Source organism: Ostrea edulis, chromosome 6 (assembly GCF_947568905.1).
Source record: "Ostrea edulis chromosome 6, xbOstEdul1.1, whole genome shotgun sequence".
NCBI lineage: Eukaryota > Metazoa > Mollusca > Bivalvia > Ostreida > Ostreidae > Ostrea > Ostrea edulis.
Window position 1 is genome coordinate 88,121,450 of NC_079169.1, and position 12,679 is coordinate 88,134,128.

A 12,679-nucleotide genomic window follows, 5' to 3' on the forward strand; every position below is an offset into this window, starting at 1 on the left:
TTATCTTATCTACACGAATTAACAATTATTTTATAAACTCTAGCACTCGACTGTACCTATCCGATTGGCTTTTTCTACCTGGTAAGCGGGAAAGATACCCATGGGCCACAACGCTTACCTGAGCTATGCCACATGCGCGGATCAAACTTCTGTTATGTGGGTTCCACTCCTGGCAATTTTGAGGGGTGTTACAAGGTCTTGCCATAAATCTTCTCTACAACAGCATATCTTAAGAAAAACTAAATGTATAGGCCTAGTGATCATATAGCATGAAAACCTCTACCAAAATTGTAAATTTGATGATCCCCGGGGTAGAGGTCCTAGACTGACTCACAGCCATATGGAGCGCCAAATTAACATAAACTCAAATAATTGAAGATATCTTCAATTATTTGAAGATATCATCAATTCAATTATTGCTCTCTTTAATTGAATTAATGCGTGCATTAAATCAATTATTCCTCTCATCAAATGAATTAATGCGCGCTTCAATTATTGCTCTCTTCAATTCAATTGATGCGTACATTAATTCAAATAATGAGAGCAATAATAGATTTGATGCGCGCATTAATTCAATTATTGCTCTCTTCAATTCATTTGATGAGAGCATCAATTCAGTAGAAATATTGCTCGCAATGATTAATTTAGAGCTCGGTATAAATAATTTGATGATCTCTTTAATTCAATTGAAGATATCTTTAAATCATTTACAATGATTTTGTATAATGAATTAATGCGCGCATCAATTCTTTTAAAGAGAGCAACAATTCAATTAAAGAGATCATTAATTCAATTGTGGATATGTTGAATTGAAGATATCTTTGAATATATAGTTGCTCTCTCTAAAACAATTATTGCTCTCTTCAAATGAATTAAAGATATCATTAATTCAATTGAAGAGAGCAATAATTGAATTAATGCGCGCATTAAATCAATTATTGCTCTCATCAAATGAATTAATGCGCGCATCAATTCAATTATTGCTCTCATCAATTGATTTAATGCGTGCATTATATCAGTTATTGCTCTCTTCAATTGAATTGTAGCGCGCATCAATTCAATTGTTGATATCATTAATTCATTTGAAGAGATCATTAATTCAATTAAAGTGCGCATCAATTCAGCTGAAGAATTAATGCTATCATCAATTCAATTAATGCGCGCAATAATTCAGAATTGAAGATATCATTAATTATTTGAAGAGATCTTTAATTCAATTGTTGCGTGCATCAAATGAATTGATGATATCTTTAAATAATTAAAGATATCTTCAATTATTTGAGTTTATGTTAATTTGGCGCTCCATACAGCCACTTGTTATTATTAGTATACAGAGGTCATAAGTTATTTACAGAAACAAGTGCCTGTGGACTGACTCCAGGGTGGGGCATATATAATGTAGGCCTACATGTGCATTACATGTAAATGATAAATGCTTTACTGTATTTGATACAATGTACTAATTAATTGAAACTAAATGGATATTTAGAAGGATTAGGTACATGCATGTATATATCCCTTTATCAAAATTTTGAATTTTATGATCAATTTGGTTTCAGGGTGGAGCCAAAATTATAAATATAGTGATTATTGTCTTTATCATTAGAAGAACTTCTTCAAGTAACTTGGGCAACTTTTAATTAAACAAGAACAGCTAGGTTACTTAATAAGATATAATTAGTTCAGGCACTGAATAGCGTCATTTTTTGAAAGTTGAGAGATGGAGAGCAAATGGGTGCTACTATGTTTGTATGAAAAAACTTAGTTAGCAAGAAAAGCAGTTTTACCAAAACCCCAAAATCATAAAGGGGGGGGGGGGGGGGGGGGGGTTGGTTATCCTTGATCAGTACATGTATGAGTTCATTTCATCGGTTCTTCATTTTATATGCATTCACCTTCATTTGAACAAACTTAAAAGACCTTTACCCAAGGATGTTTTGTGCCAAGCTTGGTTGAAATTGACCCAGTGGTTCTGGAGAAGTCGAAAATGTAAAAATTTTTACAAATGGACAGACCAACAATGGACAAAAAGTAATTAGAAAAGCTTACTAAAATGCTTCTACTAGGTGTTTTGTAAGCTCTATAAGCATATCTGAGTCAGTGTAAATAAAACACAGAGTGTGGCAGATCTAATGCAATAACGCTGGAAAATCTTGTCTTCCGACAAAACAACCACGGATCACACTCCTGTCCTGGACTCCTTAGGAATTAGCATTAATTTCCACTTTGTCTCATTTGACGTAGTGTAAACGGCTTGTGATGATGTAAATTCCAATGAAAGAATTTCATTGCTGTTATTTGCGTCTTGTTTACCTCTCAAATAGGAATATAGCAAGGCCAGCTTTTTCAGAGCATTTTCTCAACTTGAATGAAACTGAAATTTTGTGGCACACTTTATTGAGTTCAATTCAACAATTTGAGAAAAATTCTCACATTTGAGTCAGAAACAGCTATCAAGTTTGACTCGATATGCTCATGGCCTCTGGGACTACAAAACTTGCTTTTTAAAAGAAACATACCATGGAGAACTGAGACCGAAATTAAAGCCCAGTTTTATAGCTCCGAAACTAGCTGTATTAAAACAAGACTAATACACTTAGTTTCTGACTAGAAATTTATTTCAACATATTCTATAAATTCTTAAAACAATAAAGGAATGATTATCACATACTAGTACAACTTGTCTGAACACATTGACACTCGATTACCTCAACGAAGCATGTACAACCAGACTTCCAAGTCATGTAAACTTAACAGTTGTACTATACAAACATCTGTGTGATGCAGTGTTGACAGCAAAGCATCTGAATAACAAGAAGAAATCTATAAATAACCTCCCTGGCATTTTACATGGTTTTCAAGCCTTTGCTGTGATAAAAATTGTTAATTATAAGATTTAAAAAATCATGTGAAAATAATGAGGATCAAACAACCTTAATAGTCAAACCTTTTTATATAAAGTAGAGTTTATGCAAACAGTATTTTCATAATTAGGAAATTAAAAAATCTACAATTAGAAGTTGTGAATTTGTCATTACCTGTATTTGAGGTGTGGAGGTAGCTTATATCTTTTTGATTTATGTAATAAATATGGGTCTAAATGGTTAAATCATCCTTGATGCATATTAATGAGCATATTTTCATGATATTGACTATATATAAATATTACTTGCAATCACACAAATGATCTCGATGTCTACACCCTACCCTGATGCCTTAACTCTACACACAAGAATTCAGCTTCATAATTTATGTGTACGACCTGGAAGAATGAACATCTAAAAAAAAATTCCAGCATTCTAACTGTGTCAACAACTTAACCTTCGACTGAGGTTCAATCCAATACCATGAGCATCATGACCATATACAAAAAAACAATCATTACCTCATTAAAATTGTTAGAGAATAACCCCACCTCCCAGGTCTCGAGTTTTTGTCGGTGGGAAAATTGAGTCCGAGGTATTGGGTTTATTAGTTGTAATCTATTTACAAAGCTTCTTCACCTCGCAGGAGGTAATTTCCATTATGACAATTCTATATAAATTCTATAATCTCTCTGAGGAAGCTACAACTATGATTATGATGTAAAGGGTTCATCAAAGACCTTGCTTACTGAGGAACGTCATAATGATTTGGAGAATGCTCATCAAAATTACACATCATTGATGCAGATCTCTGCCATATTTCAAGAATGTGAACATTCCTGATTTTTAACATCAATAAAACAGCCTATAATTATATATCCTGCAGAGGATTAAAATCAATCAACTTTACTATAGGACTTCTCCAATGTTCTTTGTAAGTATGCACTCACACAGTAATTTAAGGATTTTATCAAAAGCCTAAGTTTGTCTGTTTGTCCGGGGGGGGGGGGGGGGGGGGGGGGGGGGGGGGGGGGGGGGGCTGAAGCCTGAACTCTCAACATATTTACAACCCCTTAAAGATGCAAAATTCCAATCATAATATTAATATCAAATGGTTAAGAAATGCATAGCAGGAAGTCATCTGATCAGCAACTCGGACCAGTGAGTATTATACGTGCACATACATTATTTCAATCCTGACAAAAATGTCAAAAGTATGGTATATGGAAATCACCTTTCCAATTCAGATTTAATAATCAAGTTGACTAGGATTAACACAGTATACTCTTGTAATTAACTTCAACACCCCCACCCACCCACCCGAAAAAAAAAGCAGCAGTAAAATTAAGAATTCAGGTCTACAACATAAATACATGTATAATTCCTTACAAGCCTTAAAACGATCAACATTAACTTTGTAAAATATATAAACAATGACAAAAAGCCACCTCTGTCACAACGTCCTGCCTCATATCATTATTGAGATGAAGAAATCAAGGAAGTGTAGTGGTTGTGAATATAAAATGATGCAATGATTTATTATTACAATTTTTCAAGTTCTCCATTTATACTGTGGGAAGCATCCACAGAATCTGTTCTGTTCAAGTTAACAGAATCAGAGTTCTCGGAAGCTGTTATGGAAAACTGCAGTGGTGTCTTATTGCGTAATTTATCCATGGGTGATGACCTTGAAGAATCCGACAAAACTAAGGTCACAGATGGGTATTCAGCATCAGAAACCGATGTGTCAATGTCACTCTCATTAGATTTTGATTCGCTGTCACTGACAGAATCGTCATCATTCAAGTACGGAACTTCCAAATCACCACTGCTCTGACTAGAATTATCAACTTCACCAAAGCACCTGGAGTGAAATTAAATAGCAACTTTAAAAGTAGATTGCTAAAGTTTCTCAAAGTTATATTGTTCAAAATCCAATATTTTTTGTTACTGTGGGGTTTCAATAAATAATGAATTTCATCAACACTAAATAAGACAACCAATAATGATAAGGTGTGTAATTATAATCATCATATTCAATTCTCCCTGTATTTGAAACATTTACCTGCACTTGGATTTATTTCCTTTAGATTTCCACAGCTCCTCTATAGCCTCAGAAGATATATCTCCTTTGAGGAACTTGTCAATTTCTGCCGTTGTCAGGTTACTTTGGAGAAACAAGTGAAGAGCCACATCCGAGAGATACAGGCCATGCTGCAGTAGTCTACAATAAGACAGAGAATTATATCACACACACAAAGAATGTATATACCACAAAAAACAATGAAGCATTGTACAAAGTTTCAAATCTATCCGATACTCCATAAAGGAGAAGTGTTCACAAACTATTTTACATCCTCCACCCCTCTTAGATCCACTATAAGTTTTAAAAAAATAATTGGATCCTTCTGTCCTAACAATATGTACATATACAAATGGCAACGAAGCATTGTACAATGTTTCAAGTCTATATGATAAGCCAAAGAGGAAAATTGTTCACAAACCATTTTACACCCGCTACCCCTCTTAAATCCACTATAACATTAAGAACAATAATTGGATCCTTCTGTCCTAATAATATGCACATCTACAAATGGCAAAGAAACATTGTACAAAGTTTCAAGTCTATCCGATACGCTATTTTACATCCTCCACCACTCTTAGATCCACTAGAAGTTTATAACTTTAAGGAAAATAATTGGATCCTCACGTCTCAACAATATGCAAATCTAAAAATGGCAATGAAGCATTGTACAAAGTCTCAAGTCTATCCGATAAGCCATATAGGAGGAGAAGCATTCACAAGATTTTGTGGCAAATGGACAGACAGGAAGTACAAAATTAACAACATGTCTCCCCTCATCGTCGGTTACCCACGGGTGCTTCTATTCGATTATCTCCATCATCATGAGGGAGCGTGAGTGGACTCAAAACCGTGGTTTGCGACGATGGTCTCCCCTTGGAAGAGGTAAGACACAAAATATCTGAGAAAATTCCCTATAGGATCTTTTGGCCAAATGTATTAGTAATTTAAAGTGAATAATTCTCTCTTTTGGTCAGATAAAAATACATACCTGCTTATATTTCAATAATTTTTCTCTGAATGGTCTTGTTTTTAATATGATGATACTATGTGTATGGCAAGTACTTTTTAAATCGTCAAGACTTTCCATTCAAAAAGCACACTTTCTTTTACATGAACAGTACTCCCTGTATTAGATACTCCTTTACATTTCACTTTCCTTTACATAACTGATACTTACTGTTTCATACATTTGGAATGCACCCTTTTCCTTTTTATGCATAATACTTACTGTTTTAGACACTCCTCTAGACTTTTCATTTGGAATGCACCCTTTTCCTTTTTATGCATAATACTTACTGTTTTAGATACTCCTCTAGACTTTTCATTCGGAATGCAATAAACGAGGGATCAAAGCGTTCCCCAAAAAACTTCTTTGGAGGCAGTGTCGGGGGATTTCTGAAACAAACATATAAACTTTATGTCTAACCTTGAAAACCAGTAAGGAACCAAAACCTTGGTGTAAAATAGCACCATAATACAAATGCATTTTAATCAAAAACAAAATGCACAACAAAAGATTTTAAGGAAATTACAACTGCCCTTTCAGTGACCTTGACATACCCTTCCTTGGACATCTGTATCCAAGTTTTCATTCCTGTATTTAGTTTAATTCTTTGGAATTTTCCTTGACCTTTTGCCTTGATAACCTATATGAACCACGGATATTATACAAAGTGTATCATTCCAGCAAATCTGAAAATGTTTGGATGTGCTTGTGGAACACAAGATCCGAGCAAGCAAACATTCCTTCGCAAATTTGACCATGACATTTGACCTTTCATAGTCACATAACCTTGAGCTTTCCCTTCTTATGACCAGAGTTGAGACAAAGAGACATACCGAAAACAATTTGATCTTCAGGACATAAAAATTTAAACAAAAACTCTGATGTTTTCCTTTCAGTGACATTTCACCAGTAACATTAAACACAATGACCTTGACATTTCAACTGTAACATTTAACACAATGACCTTGACATTTCAACTGTAACATTTAACACAATGACCTTGACATTTCAACTGCAACATTAAACACAAATGAGAACAAAGGACTTTTAAAATTTGCAGACTGTCAAAGAAGTTTGACAAATTTTGGTTAAAAATATATTAGCTTATACCTTGTACAAAGGAAATTTTATTTTGCAGCAAAACCCTAAGAAACCAAAATATTTACAAATTAAAGGTTTCTGATTAAAATCGGTTAAGAAATGTGGTTGAATTCTTAAACTGAGCAAACACATGAATGGACACGTAACATCATGAACATATATGTACTAGTGATAAATATCAATAGAAATTCATATTCTTTATGTATATCATCATTGAAACACTGACTGAATGCACTGCTGCAAGGTCACAATTCAAATGTTGTATAGATCAGCTGTACCTGATAACGACATATATAATTTGTACTGATGACCCCGTGTCCTTGAATCAGTGCAGATTACAATTGTGATAACTACAATCGGTGTAAATGTCATCAGTACATACTCTAGAGGGTGATGGTTTTTTAAACACCTATGTATCCATTCAAACTCCTTGAAGCGCCGTCTACTAACAGAACACTGCAGACAAAATGACTTCAGATCGGTCTGAAAAAGAAAATTAAAGATCAATTGATGACATTGTCATATAAAGGAATATTCTGTTATAGAGTAGGGGATTTGAAGTCCTTTGCACATCTTAAAATTTTATATGACCCTTGGGTCGAGGCCTCTGCTGGTGGACTGTTAGTCCCCGAGGGTCTCTACAGCTCAGTAACTAAGTACTTCGTTACTAGCTTGAAAATACGGATGTATATTTAATTGCTGTGATAAAATTTAGAAATTCATTTCAAAATTAAGGATTATCTCCCTCATGCATAGCTCTTATCCTTAGACAAATTTGACTCCACTTTTTTGCACTCTGTTTTCCCCTAAAATAGCTCTTACAAGTTTATTGTTATTTCGGATTTCAAAAATTTTGGTTGAGCATCACTGAAGAGACATTATTTGTCGAAATGCGCATCTGGTGCATCAAAATTGGTGCCGTATAAGTTTTACATACTGTAGAATCATTTTAAATTTGTGGGGACCAATTTTCGTGGATTGCTGAATTTTTACGGGTTAGTGGGGACGTAATTTCATGGATTTATATATTTGTAAGAAAGATAACTCTGGAATGTTTGCTTAGTTTTTATTCGTTGAGGATGTAAATTCGTGGGTGAGGGGTACCCACAAATTCCACAAAAATTGATCCACTATGAATTCTAATGATTCCACAGTTAAAATTGAAACTACATTTAACTGAACTCTGTAATTGATTTCCAAGTATTGTCTAATAATGTGTGTATTATACTGCTACCAGTGAAATGTTATTCGAGTTTTGTGTTTCTTGACTTTTATTATTGGATGTATTTACTGTATCAAATACCGAATTCTTTTTACAAACTATATATATATAAATAAAGCACAGAAAATTTCACTTTATTGGATACCCACTTCTGCCCCTACCTGGGGTTGAACTCACGACCTGCGGAACCAAATCTCCTAGCAGCATGTAACCAGCACGCTAGACCATCTTAAGGCAAGTCAATACGCGGTTGAGTTAAGGCTTTCCCCATAAACACCAGTCCTGTACATAAATGTACTTTACCGCACTGGCACATTGCGCGACGTCACAATGAAAAATACGTCATGATGAAGGTCATGACGTACATATCTACAGTCCTTTTGTGGTTGGAAATGTCAAAATATTGTTTCGTTATTTACCACCGCTGTCAAACGGTAAACTGTAATCGCGTAAAAGTTTCTGTCAAATGGGTTATATTAATTCTCTTTGATATTGAAAAAGTTTCAATTTCTTTTCTATATAACATACATGCTAAAGTAATATCCATATTATATTGTGATCTTGATATCGCCCCTAATCTGCACGTATAGTTACTTTCACAATGGACTCATTTGCATAAACAGGGTTTCCGAATATAAAAATTTCATTATTGGCACGACACCCCGAGGTTTTTAAGTGAAAGATGTTTGATTTATGCGACATGTGAACTTCAGTGCAAAAGGAAAGTTAGGGGAGCAATTTCAGGTTTCAACAGAAAATATGTTTTTCAGGCTAGATTCAACTTCGTATGTGCAAAAATCGCTTCATCTTGCATATTCAATGCAAAAATTAGACATGTTGCAAGTCGCAATAAACTTGCTCTCAGCACTTTTCAAATTAAGAAATTAATATGCTTTGAAGTTATATTAACTTCAACTTGCAATGATATCTGGATATCGTACCAATTCAACGATTTATGCATACACGATACGTTTTTATCATGATATTTGATCACGTGATATAGAGTTGATGTAGAGACTGTCGGTCTGGTGAAAAATGTATAGGAAGTCAATATACACTTAATGATATATACATATTGTTTTTGTATAAAAGGGTTGTTTTTACAGAATTTGTCACAAATTGATCTGTTTATTAATGCTTTTTTCCCCGACATATTTCTATGGCCCTACTTAACACAACTGCGTATATATATATATATATAGGGAAGTCGTTGTGGCCGAGTGGACTTACGCACTGGTTTGACAATCTTGCTAGGCGGTGGGTGCCATACGTCGCTGGTTCAACCCTGGGCTGGGGCGAAAATTTTCAGTACCTAGTTGTGATTATTTAGTGCTTTATATATAATTATATATATATATATATAATCTAAAAATTCATTAGAATTACCTGTATGGCAATTTCATAACTGGTGAATCTTCCTTTCTCCCAGGTATTGTGGGTGATTGGATTTCTCACAGACACATCAATCTGTAGAGATAAAATATAAATATTAGGATTTATAGAGGTCCTTTTCACTACCGGTAAAACTTTCCTTTGACCACAAATGAATATTTCCCCTACCACAGGTAAAAAATTTTCCTTCAATTGTACAAACTACAAACAATTATAGATGGCAAACTTTAAGAATGACCAGATCCTTTCTTAGGACAAGTTTTACATTACTGGTAAGTAAAATATGTACCAAAAGAAAAAAAATCTAGAAATAAACCTACAAAATATACTGCAAATTACATATTTATTGTTTTGAGCTTGCTAATCAATATGTTTTCTAAGGAGTCAGGGGTTAAAAATTCTTCAAGCCAGAAGTCAAGGATTAGCTAGCAAATTCCATATTCGGACTCAGTAATTAAAAAGGCCGGAAGTCCAAGGGACTTGCATATTATTGTATACATAACTAAATGGTGAACGAAAATAAAAATGAGGGCATTTCAGAATAAAATATCTTATTATAACAAGTTAAAGTTCATAACTCTATATTTTTTGCTTTCTTGCATGCAAACCGTCGAGATAGATCGCCCAAGATGCCAATTCGAATTTAAAGAATGAAAATTCAAATACTGGTTTTTATTTTGCCATATGATGGTGTAATATAAAAACAATAGCAAATTTCTAAATTCAACCTGGACTTGGATATTCCCCTATGGGACTTGACAAAAATTGGTCCCTCAAGCCCCTAACTTGAGCACGTGAAAAAAACTTCAACCCATGGGCTGGGAGTGACTAATTAGGACATGTCCTAGTTGTACAATGAGCTGATCCAAAGAACATGAAGTGATAACGAGTGATGCAATTATTCTCCTATGAGGCCAAGTTAATTAATAATTTGCCTTTTTGACACTATGCAATGCAGCATTTTTTCACAGTGCTAAGGAATCTTACGAGATATAAGATGATTTTTGCACTGATTATCATACAAGCATTAACTTACAACTAAAATTCTTGAAATGATTATATTTTCTGGTGATGCTCTAAGAAAATTTAATGATTTAAATGTTAAACTTCTAGGTGTTTAGATTGATGAATGTCTTAAATGGTCTTATCATATGGATGTCTACATAAAAATACTTAATCACATAGTCAGAAACTAGGTGTTTTAAGATAAGTTAATGTTAGAGGCAGCACAACTTAAAATGTACATTAACTTGGTTTTCCTCATTTTAATTCCTGTAGGGATCTGAGTAAGAATAGGTGCTCAGCACCCCTTGCTTGTCGTAAGAGGCAACTAAATGGGATGGTCATTTAAATAAGACTGTAAAAACCAAGGCCCGTGTCTCAGCAGTTGGGGCACGTTAAAGATCATACAATGCGCCAAGCATAGGCCTAAATTTTGGAGCCGTTTACCGGCAATGGTGACATCTCCATATGAGTGAAAAATTATTGAGAGAGACGTTAAACAATACACAATCAATACTTCAAGAGTCACCTATTGTTGTATAGTATGAAAAGAACAAGACAAATATTGGTATTAGGCTAAATTACAGGATCACATGAAAGTACCTTGATCAGCATCATTTTTTTTATGCTATCAAGATGGATGCCTCTGTCTGACTGTCTCATCTATTGAAAATTAATTCTTGAGTTTATAAAGTTTTACATCACATGACTGATTGACACAAGCTAAAGTATCTAAATGTTTTTAGATTTGTAAATACGGTGAATACAAGAAATAAAAGACAGAAGAACCTTAATAGAATATTTTAGAATTTATTACTGATCATTTGAATATTTTATCATTTTAGTAGCAACTTTATGGAACTCTTTACCAGATTTTATTAGAAATTGCAAAACTTTCACAAGTATATATATGTGTAAAATTAACTTTGATATATTTACATCTAATGATATAAGTTTTTGATAAGTATATATGTTAAAGACAGGACTACAGAGCAAACTAGATTAGTATAATAACTAATTGTGCAATATTATGTAATAATAAAAAAACACATTTACACTGGAAAAAACTAAAATAATAAACTCTTGAGTAACTGTTACTCCATACATGTATAAATATATATGTATCTGACCAAAATTTACTATGCATGATTTATTTAGGCATTAAGGTAGCTCACTACACTAAAGCTTAAATTTAATCTTTATGGCACTACATTACAAGATGGTGATTTAAATGTTTTGTGAAAGTATTTGTATTGATCAATTTGTTTATCTAACATCGTAGCTCAGTGGTGAAAGCATTGGGCTGGTGAATCGCAGATCTCAAGTTCAAATCCACCAGAGTCTTATTTTCATATGTGTTGAAATAATTTTTTTGAAAATCATGTTTTTATCCAAATTTACATATTTTCTGCCTGTTTGGCAAATATACATATTATATATCATCATAGCTTTTATGATTAAACCAATTCCTACTGATTTGAGAAACTATTTTTGAGTGTAGTGAGCCACCTTTAAAACAAGAATAAGATACTGTGTAGTACTGTATCAATATTTTCATAACAATCATTTAAACCACATTATCTGACTTACAGAAGGAAGAAAAAATGCTTGAAAACACGTTTATTATTAATCAGTTATGTGGCCATATCGTGGTTAGTGACTATGCATGATAATAGGCACGTCCAATGGAGGTACTCATTAAAAAAAATGTTAATTATTCAGTCAATTAAGTGCTATGCTACTCAGTATTGGGGCCCTTCAACCTCATACTTGCATAAGATGATAAATCAGATACCTTATCCATTCAAGTTTACATATCACTTCCAGTTTCAAAATGTCAATTCAAAACTCTTCCCTTGTTCAAGTTGTTTTTTTTTTGTAGTTCGCGTCGCGTCAGTCAGCAGTCCATCATATGACCAATCAAATTCGGAATTCCGAACCCGATTGTAATGAAATGTAAACTATTTACGACATTTCTATTTTATGAAATATGTTATCTAAATTTC

General features: G+C 33.6%; 1 protein-coding gene across 1 annotated transcript; it reads right to left on the bottom strand.

Moving 5' to 3' along the window:
* Positions 1-2,600: 2,600 nt before the first annotated feature.
* LOC125645930 (sorting nexin-10-like) lies at positions 2,601-12,621 on the bottom strand. The gene is made up of 6 exons (XM_048871952.2): positions 12,469-12,621; positions 9,666-9,746; positions 7,440-7,540; positions 6,247-6,345; positions 4,930-5,088; positions 2,601-4,728 (listed from the first exon to the last, which is right to left on the bottom strand). Exons 1-6 carry the CDS (start codon positions 12,475-12,477, stop codon positions 4,407-4,409), a joined length of 771 nt encoding a protein of 256 aa, XP_048727909.1. The 5' UTR covers positions 12,478-12,621; the 3' UTR covers positions 2,601-4,406.
* Positions 12,622-12,679: the final 58 nt, after the last annotated feature.